The sequence below is a fragment of the Peromyscus eremicus genome, unplaced genomic scaffold (assembly GCF_949786415.1).
Source record: "Peromyscus eremicus unplaced genomic scaffold, PerEre_H2_v1 PerEre#2#unplaced_300, whole genome shotgun sequence".
Classification (NCBI taxonomy): Eukaryota; Metazoa; Chordata; class Mammalia; order Rodentia; family Cricetidae; genus Peromyscus; species Peromyscus eremicus.
In genome coordinates, this window is record NW_026734536.1 from 1 (window position 1) to 15,510 (window position 15,510).

Here is a 15,510-nt window from a genome sequence, read left to right on the forward strand (position 1 = left end):
GCACACCACCAAGATGTCTCTAAGTGAGCGTTTTGCTCAACTGCGCAAGAACAAACAGCCCCAGGCGATGGCGGGCAAGGTCCGGGCCTGGAAGAGGCGGCAGCAGCAGCTGGCCAGTGCCAGGAACAGAAGACTGGCCCAGCAGATGGAGAAGAGACCCTCTGTCCAGGCAGCGTTGAATCTTAGGCAGAGCTTCGAGGGGCGCCTGGGTGAGAGGAGCATCCAAGTCCGTTTAGGACGTCCCATGGGTGCCGTTGACAGGGGAGCGAATGGAGGAAGAGGCGCAGCCATCATCCAGAGAGTCGTGCCCCAAGGAGGAGGAGGATTGGGGGACCTGCCGCCAGCACCCTGCCCGGGGGCGGGATGCCACCCCCAGGTCGGGCCGTGTTTGGTGGTGGAAGAGGGGCTTTTGGAGGCCGAGGACGTGGCCGTGGCCGTGGCCGTGGGCGCGGCCGAGGGAGAGGTGCCCTCACTCGCCCCGTACCGACCAAGGAGCAGCTGGACGCCGAACTGGATGCATACATGTCGGAAGGGAAAGCGCCCCTGGATGCTGAAATGGATACCTACTTCGCAGAGGCGGCTCCTGAGACCTGTGACTGAATGAAGCCCGCCTCTTGGACTCTTGTTCAAGTCACCACATCTCTGCCGAAATCACCTGGAGAAAAGAACAAGGAGGAGAAACCTGACCCGTGCTGGGAGGAACTGTCACAACAGGCGCGTTTATTTGATGGAATGCTTGACTGTACATATTGTATATGCTCACAATAAATGGTTTTTCTTGCATTTTGGTTGTGGACTGCTTTTGTTACTTTCCTCAAAAAAAAAAAAAAAAAAAAAAAAAAAGAAAAGGAAAAAAAAATCGCGTTGGTTGGGTGTGGGTTAGGGGTTGTGTGGGGTGGGGTGGGGTGGGGTGGGGTGGGGCCGAAGCGTGGTGATAGCCTGTGTATGAATAAAAGCTTGCCGGAGGATCAGAGGACACAGCCAGCCAGTGGATTAAACCTACGTAGGGGCCTGGCGGGAGAATGCACACACCTGTGGTCCCAGCGCTGGAGAGAGAGTTCAAAGCCACCCTGGAGCACAGGGGATGGACTCAGTGTAGGAGAGAACCGCAGCCTCAGGTGGTGGCACACCCTTGATCCTAGTAGTTGGGCGTCACGTGATCGCCACTCCCAGCAGGAAGGCGGAAGTGACGTGGCCCAGCAGGGTATATAAGGCGCGAAGAGACAGGAACTCGAGGCCTTTTGGACTGAGGACTCCCAGGCGTCCAGCGGGAGGACTGGTGGTGGAGGGGAGGTGAGAAGTGGCTGGGGCTTGTTCCTTCGTCTCTCTGACCCTTCAGTAGTGTTCGCCCCAGATATCTGGCTCCGGGTTCTCGCTAAGACCAGTTAGGATCGGAGCACCCTCTTTGATCGGACCTTTGGGGCACCAGTTCCCGAGAAAGCCGCAAAAGCCGCAAAAGCCGCTCGCCTGTGCGGGAGCTGCAGGAGGCCGGACTCTCCACCCCACCTCCTGGGGGGACTTTGCTTTGGACACCAGGCGGCGGGGTTGGCGGTGCCAGCTTTGGTGGCACAGAGACGACGAGGCAGGAGAGGGCCGGCCGGTCTAGATACCCAAGCCACGATGAGAGAGCTTCGCATCGTACCCGCCGGACAGCTAAGCTCCCTGGATTCTCAGCCTTTGAAGATGACCTCACAGCCAGTGACCAGAGTCGTGCTAAGGCACACCACCAAGATGTCTCTAAGTGAGCGTTTTGCTCAACTGCGCAAGAACAAACAGCCCCAGGCGATGGCGGGCAAGGTCCGGGCCTGGAAGAGGCGGCAGCAGCAGCTGGCCAGTGCCAGGAACAGAAGACTGGCCCAGCAGATGGAGAAGAGACCCTCTGTCCAGGCAGCGTTGAATCTTAGGCAGAGCTTCGAGGGGCGCCTGGGTGAGAGGAGCATCCAAGTCCGTTTAGGACGTCCCATGGGTGCCGTTGACAGGGGAGCGAATGGAGGAAGAGGCGCAGCCATCATCCAGAGAGTCGTGCCCCAAGGAGGAGGAGGATTGGGGGACCTGCCGCCAGCACCCTGCCCGGGGGCGGGATGCCACCCCCAGGTCGGGCCGTGTTTGGTGGTGGAAGAGGGGCTTTTGGAGGCCGAGGACGTGGCCGTGGCCGTGGCCGTGGGCGCGGCCGAGGGAGAGGTGCCCTCACTCGCCCCGTACCGACCAAGGAGCAGCTGGACGCCGAACTGGATGCATACATGTCGGAAGGGAAAGCGCCCCTGGATGCTGAAATGGATACCTACTTCGCAGAGGCGGCTCCTGAGACCTGTGACTGAATGAAGCCCGCCTCTTGGACTCTTGTTCAAGTCACCACATCTCTGCCGAAATCACCTGGAGAAAAGAACAAGGAGGAGAAACCTGACCCGTGCTGGGAGGAACTGTCACAACAGGCGCGTTTATTTGATGGAATGCTTGACTGTACATATTGTATATGCTCACAATAAATGGTTTTTCTTGCATTTTGGTTGTGGACTGCTTTTGTTACTTTCCTCAAAAAAAAAAAAAAAAAAAAAAAAAAAAGAAAAGGAAAAAAAAATCGCGTTGGTTGGGTGTGGGTTAGGGGTTGTGTGGGGTGGGGTGGGGTGGGGTGGGGTGGGGCCGAAGCGTGGTGATAGCCTGTGTATGAATAAAAGCTTGCCGGAGGATCAGAGGACACAGCCAGCCAGTGGATTAAACCTACGTAGGGGCCTGGCGGGAGAATGCACACACCTGTGGTCCCAGCGCTGGAGAGAGAGTTCAAAGCCACCCTGGAGCACAGGGGATGGACTCAGTGTAGGAGAGAACCGCAGCCTCAGGTGGTGGCACACCCTTGATCCTAGTAGTTGGGCGTCACGTGATCGCCACTCCCAGCAGGAAGGCGGAAGTGACGTGGCCCAGCAGGGTATATAAGGCGCGAAGAGACAGGAACTCGAGGCCTTTTGGACTGAGGACTCCCAGGCGTCCAGCGGGAGGACTGGTGGTGGAGGGGAGGTGAGAAGTGGCTGGGGCTTGTTCCTTCGTCTCTCTGACCCTTCAGTAGTGTTCGCCCCAGATATCTGGCTCCGGGTTCTCGCTAAGACCAGTTAGGATCAGGATCGGAGCACCCTCTTTGATCGGACCTTTGGGGCACCAGTTCCCGAGAGAGCCGCAAAAGCCGCTCGCCTGTGCGGGAGCTGCAGGAGGCCGGACTCTCCACCCCACCTCCTGGGGGGACTTTGCTTTGGACACCAGGCGGCGGGGTTGGCGGTGCCAGCTTTGGTGGCACAGAGACGACGAGGCAGGAGAGGGCCGGCCGGTCTAGATACCCAAGCCACGATGAGAGAGCTTCGCATCGTACCCGCCGGACAGCTAAGCTCCCTGGATTCTCAGCCTTTGAAGATGACCTCACAGCCAGTGACCAGAGTCGTGCTAAGGCACACCACCAAGATGTCTCTAAGTGAGCGTTTTGCTCAACTGCGCAAGAACAAACAGCCCCAGGCGATGGCGGGCAAGGTCCGGGCCTGGAAGAGGCGGCAGCAGCAGCTGGCCAGTGCCAGGAACAGAAGACTGGCCCAGCAGATGGAGAAGAGACCCTCTGTCCAGGCAGCGTTGAATCTTAGGCAGAGCTTCGAGGGGCGCCTGGGTGAGAGGAGCATCCAAGTCCGTTTAGGACGTCCCATGGGTGCCGTTGACAGGGGAGCGAATGGAGGAAGAGGCGCAGCCATCATCCAGAGAGTCGTGCCCCAAGGAGGAGGAGGATTGGGGGACCTGCCGCCAGCACCCTGCCCGGGGGCGGGATGCCACCCCCAGGTCGGGCCGTGTTTGGTGGTGGAAGAGGGGCTTTTGGAGGCCGAGGACGTGGCCGTGGCCGTGGCCGTGGGCGCGGCCGAGGGAGAGGTGCCCTCACTCGCCCCGTACCGACCAAGGAGCAGCTGGACGCCGAACTGGATGCATACATGTCGGAAGGGAAAGCGCCCCTGGATGCTGAAATGGATACCTACTTCGCAGAGGCGGCTCCTGAGACCTGTGACTGAATGAAGCCCGCCTCTTGGACTCTTGTTCAAGTCACCACATCTCTGCCGAAATCACCTGGAGAAAAGAACAAGGAGGAGAAACCTGACCCGTGCTGGGAGGAACTGTCACAACAGGCGCGTTTATTTGATGGAATGCTTGACTGTACATATTGTATATGCTCACAATAAATGGTTTTTCTTGCATTTTGGTTGTGGACTGCTTTTGTTACTTTCCTCAAAAAAAAAAAAAAAAAAAAAAAAAAAGAAAAGGAAAAAAAAATCGCGTTGGTTGGGTGTGGGTTAGGGGTTGTGTGGGGTGGGGTGGGGTGGGGTGGGGTGGGGCCGAAGCGTGGTGATAGCCTGTGTATGAATAAAAGCTTGCCGGAGGATCAGAGGACACAGCCAGCCAGTGGATTAAACCTACGTAGGGGCCTGGCGGGAGAATGCACACACCTGTGGTCCCAGCGCTGGAGAGAGAGTTCAAAGCCACCCTGGAGCACAGGGGATGGACTCAGTGTAGGAGAGAACCGCAGCCTCAGGTGGTGGCACACCCTTGATCCTAGTAGTTGGGCGTCACGTGATCGCCACTCCCAGCAGGAAGGCGGAAGTGACGTGGCCCAGCAGGGTATATAAGGCGCGAAGAGACAGGAACTCGAGGCCTTTTGGACTGAGGACTCCCAGGCGTCCAGCGGGAGGACTGGTGGTGGAGGGGAGGTGAGAAGTGGCTGGGGCTTGTTCCTTCGTCTCTCTGACCCTTCAGTAGTGTTCGCCCCAGATATCTGGCTCCGGGTTCTCGCTAAGACCAGTTAGGATCAGGATCGGAGCACCCTCTTTGATCGGACCTTTGGGGCACCAGTTCCCGAGAGAGCCGCAAAAGCCGCTCGCCTGTGCGGGAGCTGCAGGAGGCCGGACTCTCCACCCCACCTCCTGGGGGGACTTTGCTTTGGACACCAGGCGGCGGGGTTGGCGGTGCCAGCTTTGGTGGCACAGACGAGAGGCAGGAGAGGGCCGGCCGGTCTAGATACCCAAGCCACGATGAGAGAGCTTCGCATCGTACCCGCCGGACAGCTAAGCTCCCTGGATTCTCAGCCTTTGAAGATGACCTCACAGCCAGTGACCAGAGTCGTGCTAAGGCACACCACCAAGATGTCTCTAAGTGAGCGTTTTGCTCAACTGCGCAAGAACAAACAGCCCCAGGCGATGGCGGGCAAGGTCCGGGCCTGGAAGAGGCGGCAGCAGCAGCTGGCCAGTGCCAGGAACAGAAGACTGGCCCAGCAGATGGAGAAGAGACCCTCTGTCCAGGCAGCGTTGAATCTTAGGCAGAGCTTCGAGGGGCGCCTGGGTGAGAGGAGCATCCAAGTCCGTTTAGGACGTCCCATGGGTGCCGTTGCCAGGGGAGCGAATGGAGGAAGAGGCGCAGCCATCATCCAGAGAGTCGTGCCCCAAGGAGGAGGAGTGGGTGGGGGACCTGCCGCCAGCACCCTGCCCGGGGGCGGGATGCCACCCCCAGGTCGGGCCGTGTTTGGTGGTGGAAGAGGGGCTTTTGGAGGCCGAGGACGTGGCCGTGGCCGTGGCCGTGGGCGCGGCCGAGGGAGAGGTGCCCTCACTCGCCCCGTACCGACCAAGGAGCAGCTGGACGCCGAACTGGATGCATACATGTCGGAAGGGAAAGCGCCCCTGGATGCTGAAATGGATACCTACTTCGCAGAGGCGTCTCCTGAGACCTGTGACTGAATGAAGCCGCCTCTTGGACTCTTGTTCAAGTCACCACATCTCTGCCGAAATCACCTGGAGAAAAGAACAAGGAGGAGAAACCTGACCCGTGCTGGGAGGAACTGTCACAACAGGCGCGTTTATTTGATGGAATGCTTGACTGTATATATTGTATATGCTCACAATAAATGGTTTTTCTTGCATTTTGGTTGTGGACTGCTTTTGTTACTTTCCTCAAAAAAAAAAAAAAAAAAAAAAAAAAAGAAAAGGAAAAAAAAATCGCGTTGGTTGGGTGTGGGTTAGGGGTTGTGTGGGGTGGGGTGGGGTGGGGTGGGGTGGGGCCGAAGCGTGGTGATAGCCTGTGTATGAATAAAAGCTTGCCGGAGGATCAGAGGACACAGCCAGCCAGTGGATTAAACCTACGTAGGGGCCTGGCGGGAGAATGCAGAATGCACACACCTGTGGTCCCAGCGCTGGAGAGAGAGTTCAAAGCCACCCTGGAGCACAGGGGATGGACTCAGTGTAGGAGAGAACCGCAGCCTCAGGTGGTGGCACACCCTTGATCCTAGTAGTTGGGCGTCACGTGATCGCCACTCCCAGCAGGAAGGCGGAAGTGACGTGGCCCAGCAGGGTATATAAGGCGCGAAGAGACAGGAACTCGAGGCCTTTTGGACTGAGGACTCCCAGGCGTCCAGCGGGAGGACTGGTGGTGGAGGGGAGGTGAGAAGTGGCTGGGGCTTGTTCCTTCGTCTCTCTGACCCTTCAGTAGTGTTCGCCCCAGATATCTGGCTCCGGGTTCTCGCTAAGACCAGTTAGGATCAGGATCGGAGCACCCTCTTTGATCGGACCTTTGGGGCACCAGTTCCCGAGAGAGCCGCAAAAGCCGCTCGCCTGTGCGGGAGCTGCAGGAGGCCGGACTCTCCACCCCACCTCCTGGGGGGGACTTTGCTTTGGACACCAGGCGGCGGGGTTGGCGGTGCCAGCTTTGGTGGCACAGACGAGAGGCAGGAGAGGGCCGGCCGGTCTAGATACCCAAGCCACGATGAGAGAGCTTCGCATCGTACCCGCCGGACAGCTAAGCTCCCTGGATTCTCAGCCTTTGAAGATGACCTCACAGCCAGTGACCAGAGTCGTGCTAAGGCACACCACCAAGATGTCTCTAAGTGAGCGTTTTGCTCAACTGCGCAAGAACAAACAGCCCCAGGCGATGGCGGGCAAGGTCCGGGCCTGGAAGAGGCGGCAGCAGCAGCTGGCCAGTGCCAGGAACAGAAGACTGGCCCAGCAGATGGAGAAGAGACCCTCTGTCCAGGCAGCGTTGAATCTTAGGCAGAGCTTCGAGGGGCGCCTGGGTGAGAGGAGCATCCAAGTCCGTTTAGGACGTCCCATGGGTGCCGTTGCCAGGGGAGCGAATGGAGGAAGAGGCGCAGCCATCATCCAGAGAGTCGTGCCCCAAGGAGGAGGAGTGGGTGGGGGACCTGCCGCCAGCACCCTGCCCGGGGGCGGGATGCCACCCCCAGGTCGGGCCGTGTTTGGTGGTGGAAGAGGGGCTTTTGGAGGCCGAGGACGTGGCCGTGGCCGTGGCCGTGGGCGCGGCCGAGGGAGAGGTGCCCTCACTCGCCCCGTACCGACCAAGGAGCAGCTGGACGCCGAACTGGATGCATACATGTCGGAAGGGAAAGCGCCCCTGGATGCTGAAATGGATACCTACTTCGCAGAGGCGTCTCCTGAGACCTGTGACTGAATGAAGCCCGCCTCTTGGACTCTTGTTCAAGTCACCACATCTCTGCCGAAATCACCTGGAGAAAAGAACAAGGAGGAGAAACCTGACCCGTGCTGGGAGGAACTGTCACAACAGGCGCGTTTATTTGATGGAATGCTTGACTGTATATATTGTATATGCTCACAATAAATGGTTTTTCTTGCATTTTGGTTGTGGACTGCTTTTGTTACTTTCCTCAAAAAAAAAAAAAAAAAAAAAAAAAAAGAAAAGGAAAAAAAAATCGCGTTGGTTGGGTGTGGGTTAGGGGTTGTGTGGGGTGGGGTGGGGTGGGGTGGGGTGGGGCCGAAGCGTGGTGATAGCCTGTGTATGAATAAAAGCTTGCCGGAGGATCAGAGGACACAGCCAGCCAGTGGATTAAACCTACGTAGGGGCCTGGCGGGAGAATGCAGAATGCACACACCTGTGGTCCCAGCGCTGGAGAGAGAGTTCAAAGCCACCCTGGAGCACAGGGGATGGACTCAGTGTAGGAGAGAACCGCAGCCTCAGGTGGTGGCACACCCTTGATCCTAGTAGTTGGGCGTCACGTGATCGCCACTCCCAGCAGGAAGGCGGAAGTGACGTGGCCCAGCAGGGTATATAAGGCGCGAAGAGACAGGAACTCGAGGCCTTTTGGACTGAGGACTCCCAGGCGTCCAGCGGGAGGACTGGTGGTGGAGGGGAGGTGAGAAGTGGCTGGGGCTTGTTCCTTCGTCTCTCTGACCCTTCAGTAGTGTTCGCCCCAGATATCTGGCTCCGGGTTCTCGCTAAGACCAGTTAGGATCAGGATCGGAGCACCCTCTTTGATCGGACCTTTGGGGCACCAGTTCCCGAGAGAGCCGCAAAAGCCGCTCGCCTGTGCGGGAGCTGCAGGAGGCCGGACTCTCCACCCCACCTCCTGGGGGGGACTTTGCTTTGGACACCAGGCGGCGGGGTTGGCGGTGCCAGCTTTGGTGGCACAGACGAGAGGCAGGAGAGGGCCGGCCGGTCTAGATACCCAAGCCACGATGAGAGAGCTTCGCATCGTACCCGCCGGACAGCTAAGCTCCCTGGATTCTCAGCCTTTGAAGATGACCTCACAGCCAGTGACCAGAGTCGTGCTAAGGCACACCACCAAGATGTCTCTAAGTGAGCGTTTTGCTCAACTGCGCAAGAACAAACAGCCCCAGGCGATGGCGGGCAAGGTCCGGGCCTGGAAGAGGCGGCAGCAGCAGCTGGCCAGTGCCAGGAACAGAAGACTGGCCCAGCAGATGGAGAAGAGACCCTCTGTCCAGGCAGCGTTGAATCTTAGGCAGAGCTTCGAGGGGCGCCTGGGTGAGAGGAGCATCCAAGTCCGTTTAGGACGTCCCATGGGTGCCGTTGCCAGGGGAGCGAATGGAGGAAGAGGCGCAGCCATCATCCAGAGAGTCGTGCCCCAAGGAGGAGGAGTGGGTGGGGGACCTGCCGCCAGCACCCTGCCCGGGGGCGGGATGCCACCCCCAGGTCGGGCCGTGTTTGGTGGTGGAAGAGGGGCTTTTGGAGGCCGAGGACGTGGCCGTGGCCGTGGCCGTGGGCGCGGCCGAGGGAGAGGTGCCCTCACTCGCCCCGTACCGACCAAGGAGCAGCTGGACGCCGAACTGGATGCATACATGTCGGAAGGGAAAGCGCCCCTGGATGCTGAAATGGATACCTACTTCGCAGAGGCGGCTCCTGAGACCTGTGACTGAATGAAGCCCGCCTCTTGGACTCTTGTTCAAGTCACCACATCTCTGCCGAAATCACCTGGAGAAAAGAACAAGGAGGAGAAACCTGACCCGTGCTGGGAGGAACTGTCACAACAGGCGCGTTTATTTGATGGAATGCTTGACTGTATATATTGTATATGCTCACAATAAATGGTTTTTCTTGCATTTTGGTTGTGGACTGCTTTTGTTACTTTCCTCAAAAAAAAAAAAAAAAAAAAAAAGGAAAAAGAAAAAAAAATCGCGTTGGTTGGGTGTGGGTTAGGGGTTGTGTGGGGTGGGGTGGGGTGGGGTGGGGCCGAAGCGTGGTGATATCCTGTGTATGAATAAAAGCTTGCCGGAGGATCAGAGGACACAGCCAGCCAGTGGATTAAACCTACGTAGGGGCCTGGCGGGAGAATGCACACACCTGTGGTCCCAGCGCTGGAGAGAGAGTTCAAAGCCACCCTGGAGCACAGGGGATGGACTCAGTGTAGGAGAGAACCGCAGCCTCAGGTGGTGGCACACCCTTGATCCTAGTAGTTGGGCGTCACGTGATCGCCACTCCCAGCAGGAAGGCGGAAGTGACGTGGCCCAGCAGGGTATATAAGGCGCGAAGAGACAGGAACTCGAGGCCTTTTGGACTGAGGACTCCCAGGCGTCCAGCGGGAGGACTGGTGGTGGAGGGGAGGTGAGAAGTGGCTGGGGCTTGTTCCTTCGTCTCTCTGACCCTTCAGTAGTGTTCGCCCCAGATATCTGGCTCCGGGTTCTCGCTAAGACCAGTTAGGATCGGAGCACCCTCTTTGATCGGACCTTTGGGGCACCAGTTCCCGAGAGAGCCTCAAGAGCCGCTTGCCTGTGCGGGAGCTGCAGGAGGCTGCACTCTCCACCCCACCTCCTGGGGGGACTTTGCTTTGGACACCAGGCGGCGGGGTTGGCGGTGCCAGCTTTGGTGGCACAGACGAGAGGCAGGAGAGGGCCGGCCGGTCTAGATACCCAAGCCACGATGAGAGAGCTTCGCATCGTACCCGCCGGACAGCTAAGCTCCCTGGATTCTCAGCCTTTGAAGATGACCTCACAGCCAGTGACCAGAGTCGTGCTAAGGCACACCACCAAGATGTCTCTAAGTGAGCGTTTTGCTCAACTGCGCAAGAACAAACAGCCCCAGGCGATGGCGGGCAAGGTCCGGGCCTGGAAGAGGCGGCAGCAGCAGCTGGCCAGTGCCAGGAACAGAAGACTGGCCCAGCAGATGGAGAAGAGACCCTCTGTCCAGGCAGCGTTGAATCTTAGGCAGAGCTTCGAGGGGCGCCTGGGTGAGAGGAGCATCCAAGTCCGTTTAGGACGTCCCATGGGTGCCGTTGCCAGGGGAGCGAATGGAGGAAGAGGCGCAGCCATCATCCAGAGAGTCGTGCCCCAAGGAGGAGGAGTGGGTGGGGGACCTGCCGCCAGCACCCTGCCCGGGGGCGGGATGCCACCCCCAGGTCGGGCCGTGTTTGGTGGTGGAAGAGGGGCTTTTGGAGGCCGAGGACGTGGCCGTGGCCGTGGCCGTGGGCGCGGCCGAGGGAGAGGTGCCCTCACTCGCCCCGTACCGACCAAGGAGCAGCTGGACGCCGAACTGGATGCATACATGTCGGAAGGGAAAGCGCCCCTGGATGCTGAAATGGATACCTACTTCGCAGAGGCGTCTCCTGAGACCTGTGACTGAATGAAGCCCGCCTCTTGGACTCTTGTTCAAGTCACCACATCTCTGCCGAAATCACCTGGAGAAAAAAACAAGGAGGAGAAACCTGACCCGTGCTGGGAGGAACTGTCACAACAGGCGCGTTTATTTGATGGAATGCTTGACTGTACATATTGTATATGCTCACAATAAATGGTTTTTCTTGCATTTTGGTTGTGGATTGCTTTTGTTACTTTCCTCAAAAAAAAAAAATCAAAAAACAAAGAAAAGAGAGGTTTTTATTGATTGTCAATCAGCCTATATACCCTGCTACTTCCTACTCTCCATGGTTTCAGGGTTCGGTGTTGTGTTTCCCGTCCTGGTCCCAGCAGCTCAGCCAAACGTGAAAACCACAAGCGAATCAGCAGAGAGCTGATTCTTGTACCAATGTTCCAGCAATAGGTATATGGTAAACATCCTGTGACTTATTGACCACAGTAAAAGAGGAAGAACAAAAGGGCACCTTAGGGCAACTTAGGGCAAGCAAACTGGCTATGTACCAGGCCTGTTCAGCGTCTGCTGCCAACATGTCCTCTCCTTTTCTTTTTTCAAGCACACAGATAGCCCGTGTCTTAGGTCACCTGTAGCACCCTGTCTGACTTACCCATCCTTGGGGAGCCCCTTCTATCCCCTGTTAGGTTGTCAGCATGGCACAGGAGTTGCCGGTCTTAGGGTACTTTTTTTCCAACATATGTAACCACACCTGTGCAGATTCAGGGGGCTGCATAGCTAATAAAGCTTGCTTGGTTGCCCATTGGCCTCGACTATACTGGAGCCGCCATCGGTACACCATGAAGAATCCGAGCCCAAGACCCAATATACACAGTATAAGTAGGGAAACAGACCCTGACCATCTAGTAACCCATCCAGCAATTTTTGACATAGCTTGCCACCAAACATTTTCATCAATAGGAATGACTCTAGTTTCATTAATACGAACAATGGCATGAACTAATTGCAAAGTAAAATTTACAAAAGTTGCATTCCATGGCCCTCTTAAGTAATCATTCAATTCTGTAACCTTAGCAGATGCATTCACAACAATATATGAGGGGTTACACATTTCAGAAAACCCATAGGCACATAACATATGTTGTCTAATTGTCCATTTAAAGTCTGTTTGATGTCCAAAGCACCAGCCACTCTTTCCGACAGGGCATTAATAGTAGTAGCCTGTTGCACTCTCTGGGAAATAGCCAATCTAGCTGCAGTGGCTGCAACAGCCGAAGTTCCAATGGCAGCAATTACAGCAGCAGCTATACCGAGGTCCCGTATGCTGCGATGGAGTTGCAAGGAAAATTCTGCTGCATTCTGTCCCAGCGGCATCATGACAAAGGCAGGAATTCTCACCACCACAGCATGTGTGACATTAGGACTCCAGCAATTATTTAGGCTGCAGTTTAAAGCTGAACAATTTAACTCCTCCCCTCCCACACCTGAGCCATTCCAGAGAATAAAGAAAAAAATTGGTATTATTGAATCTTTCAGTAACGTTTCGAGCAAAGCATAGGGAATTATGTAAATTCATGGTGACATTTATGCTTTGCACATCATGTTTAACATTACTAGCTGCAGTTCCAATAGTCCAATTAGAGGCAAAGACAGCAGGAAACACAGAGCTTTCAATACTTACTGGCAACAAAACTGGAGGATTCTTAACCAGGCTCCATGAAGGCTCTGTGTAGACCCAAGGGCTAAGGACCATCAGCACCATCGGAATCATGAGGTTCTTCATGTTGAGATTTCTGTGTCTGTTCCACAGGCTGAACACACTGTTCTGGTATCCAGATTGGTTTCTCAGCACCTGGAGGGTATACACAAACTGCTCCCCTCACCCTAGCTAATAGCAGTGCCAGGGACTGCCATGTGCCTGTGGAAAGATCCTTCCACCTGACCAGAACCTCAGAGGGAGAGGGACCCGAAAAATGCCGTTGAGCAGCAGTACGCCCATGAACATCCACGAGCCAAAAATTTAAAATAAATAAAGTAATGGAAAGGAGTAATTATGGTCCCTTTACATCCCTGTACATCTCACCTTCTTTTGTTTTTTGCAAATAAGTCTTTAAATGTTTATGTGCTTGTTCAGTTATCACTTGTCCTTGAGAGTTATAGGGAATGCCAGTTTTATAAATTATATTCCATTGTGAGCAAAATTTCTGAATTATTTGCCTGCATAAGCTGGCCCATTATCTATTTTAATACACTGTGGAACTCCCATATAAGAGAAAGCAACCAAAAGATGTTTAATTATATCTTGTGCACGTGCTCCCTTGTGAAGGGTGTCAACTATATAATGAGAATATGTGTCCACAGACAAATGTACATATGATAAAGTTCCAAAACTTGAAATATGTGTGACATCCATTTGCCAGATATGGTGGGGATGTAGGCCACGAGGATTAACACCTAATGATGGTACATGAATAAAAGGAACACAAGTGGCACAAGTAGATACAATTTTTAAGGCCTCAGTGCGAGTACAGCCAGTACGATGCTGTAAAGATTGTGTATTGAGATGGAACTTCTGATGTAATTGAAATACCTGATCAAAGGTGGTGACTACACAAGTGAAATGAGTAGCTACATCTGCAGTGGCATTGCCTTCTGCAAGCGCTCCTGGAAGACCAGAGTGCTCTTGAATATGGCTCATAAACAGAGGATGTTTTCTAGCCCAAATTAACCTTTGAATGGTCTGTAATTGAGAATGTACTGCGGACTGTTTTCCAATGTATGGAGTGGTTTCAATATTATGCATCATTTTGGCCACATAACAAGACATTTATAGGTACTAAAGAGTAAACTTGCAAAGCCAATTGTAAAGCTGTAATCTCAGCTTGTTGTGCAGACATGGAGGGCACTGCCACCTGCATTACCTCATCCCCACTGATGGCCACAGCAAAACCTCCTTTAGATGCATCAGTAAAAATTAAACCAGCACCCTTAATAGGTTCCTGTTTTACAATATGGGGAAAAATAAAACTACACACTTTAAAGCTTTCTATAAGTTTATGTTTTGGATAATGATTATCTATATAGCCTGTGAAAGTACACAAGAAAAGGCACCAAGCTTCATGTTCTCTTTGCAAATAAGTTAACATTTCTTGTGTATAAGGGAGTACAATGCACTCAGGAGACTTTCCAAACAAGGATTCCCCCATATATTTTGCTTTCCATAGGAGTTGAATTACTAATTCACAATATGCATTCAAAGTTTTAGATGGGGATGCAGATAAATGCACCCAAAATATAGGCCCTGTTTGCCAAAATACTCCCGTAGGTGAAAATTCAGAGGGAAGAATTAGCAATAAGGGCTTGGTATAATCTATTTGTTGCACTTGGAGTTCTTGTAGTGCTTGTTCTACCTTTCCTAAAGTGGCCTTGGCTTCCGCTGATAGCGTCCTTAAGGAAGTCGGAAAAGAATCTCCTTTTAAAACATCATAGAGAGGCTTAAGTTCTCCGGTGGGTATTTGGAATGAGGGGCGGAGCCATTGAATTTGCCCTAAAAACCTCTGCCAATGATGCAATGTCTTTAATTCTGCAATATGAAATTGTAATTTCTGTGGAAATATCCCTAGGGAATTTATAGTATATCCCAAATATTGATAAGGAGCCATATTTTGTACCTTTTCTGGGGCAATCACTAATTCTGCAGTTGCAAGTGCTTGTTGCAAATCTGCATAAACTTGTAATACACAGTCTTGGGTGGATGCTGCCAATAATATATCATCCATATAATGTATAACATATACATATGGAAACTTTGCTCTAATGGGTTGTATGGCTTCTGCAACATACATTTGACACATAGTAGGGCTATTAGCCATTCCTTGAGGTAAAACAACCCAATGATACCACTTATATGGTTCTTTATAATTAATAGAAGGAACAGAAAATGCAAAACGCTGGCAATCTTGCTGAGCCAAAGGAATAGTAAAAAAGCAATCTTTCAAATCTAGCACTATCATATGCCAATCTTTGGGAATAGCAACTGGGCTGGGAAGGCCTGGCTGAAGAGCCCCCCATTAACTGCATAGTGGCATTTACTGCATGTAAATCTTGTAAAAGTCTCCATTTTCCAGAACTTTTCTTGATAACAAAAATAGGAGTATTCCAGGGGCACGTGGAAGGGACAATATGCCCTGCCAACAATTGTTCCTGCACTAACTCATGGGCGGCCCTCAATTTTTCTGGTTGTAAGGGCCACTGATCTACCCACATAGGCTCATCAGATAACCAAGTAATAGGTGTGGGAGAAGGCTGCACACCAGTGACCCATACTAAAAATGCCCTAAGCCTCTCCGATCTCCAGGTAGTCTGGTGACCTCATCGGCAGCAGTAAAAGCAGCAACACAACCCTGCTCTGCCTTTCCCAGCTCTTTTCCTGGTGTCCATCCCATATCCATCATTATGAGTAGTGAGAACCACTCCCATGGTTTTTAACACATCTCTTCCCCACAGGTTAGTAGGTAAACCTAATACAACATAAGGTTGAAAATGTCCTTCATGCCCCTCCTGATCACTCCACTTCAATATGCAGGCACTTTTCTGTGGTCTGGTCTGTCCTATGCCCTGTAACACTGCAGTAGAATCCTCCAGAGGCCATCGTGC

The 15,510-nt window shown here is 53.7% G+C and overlaps 4 protein-coding genes and 3 pseudogenes across 4 annotated transcripts; all 7 read left to right on the forward strand.

The window, feature by feature from the left end:
• Window positions 1–13: 13 nt before the first annotated feature.
• Window positions 14–600, forward strand: LOC131901765 (chromatin target of PRMT1 protein-like; annotated as a pseudogene).
• A 1,029-nt stretch (window positions 601–1,629) lies between these two features.
• On the forward strand, window positions 1,630–2,318 carry LOC131901768 (chromatin target of PRMT1 protein-like; annotated as a pseudogene).
• Window positions 2,319–3,345: 1,027 nt separating this feature from the next.
• Window positions 3,346–4,034, forward strand: LOC131901767 (chromatin target of PRMT1 protein-like; annotated as a pseudogene).
• A 594-nt stretch (window positions 4,035–4,628) lies between these two features.
• On the forward strand, window positions 4,629–5,747 carry LOC131901766 (chromatin target of PRMT1 protein-like). Its single transcript, XM_059252844.1, has one exon. It carries the CDS (start codon window positions 5,049–5,051, stop codon window positions 5,745–5,747), a length of 699 nt encoding a protein of 232 aa, XP_059108827.1. The 5' UTR covers window positions 4,629–5,048.
• Window positions 5,748–6,777: 1,030 nt separating this feature from the next.
• Window positions 6,778–7,467, forward strand: LOC131901774 (chromatin target of PRMT1 protein-like). The gene has a single exon (XM_059252850.1). The coding sequence runs from the start codon at window positions 6,832–6,834 to the stop codon at window positions 7,465–7,467; it is 636 nt and encodes a 211-aa protein (XP_059108833.1). The 5' UTR covers window positions 6,778–6,831.
• Window positions 7,468–8,498: 1,031 nt separating this feature from the next.
• LOC131901771 (chromatin target of PRMT1 protein-like) lies at window positions 8,499–9,188 on the forward strand. The gene has a single exon (XM_059252848.1). It carries the CDS (start codon window positions 8,553–8,555, stop codon window positions 9,186–9,188), a length of 636 nt encoding a protein of 211 aa, XP_059108831.1. The 5' UTR covers window positions 8,499–8,552.
• Window positions 9,189–10,195: 1,007 nt separating this feature from the next.
• Window positions 10,196–10,887, forward strand: LOC131901773 (chromatin target of PRMT1 protein-like). Its single transcript, XM_059252849.1, has one exon. The coding sequence runs from the start codon at window positions 10,252–10,254 to the stop codon at window positions 10,885–10,887; it is 636 nt and encodes a 211-aa protein (XP_059108832.1). The 5' UTR covers window positions 10,196–10,251.
• The last annotated feature ends 4,623 nt before the right edge of the window (window positions 10,888–15,510 follow it).

Bases quoted from the DNA above. Each gene is read 5' to 3' on its own strand.
- LOC131901766 (XM_059252844.1), top strand. From the start codon at position 5,049: ATGAGAGAGCTTCGCATCGTACCCGCCGGACAGCTAAGCTCCCTGGAT.
- LOC131901774 (XM_059252850.1), top strand. From the start codon at position 6,832: ATGACCTCACAGCCAGTGACCAGAGTCGTGCTAAGGCACACCACCAAG.
- LOC131901771 (XM_059252848.1), top strand. From the start codon at position 8,553: ATGACCTCACAGCCAGTGACCAGAGTCGTGCTAAGGCACACCACCAAG.
- LOC131901773 (XM_059252849.1), top strand. From the start codon at position 10,252: ATGACCTCACAGCCAGTGACCAGAGTCGTGCTAAGGCACACCACCAAG.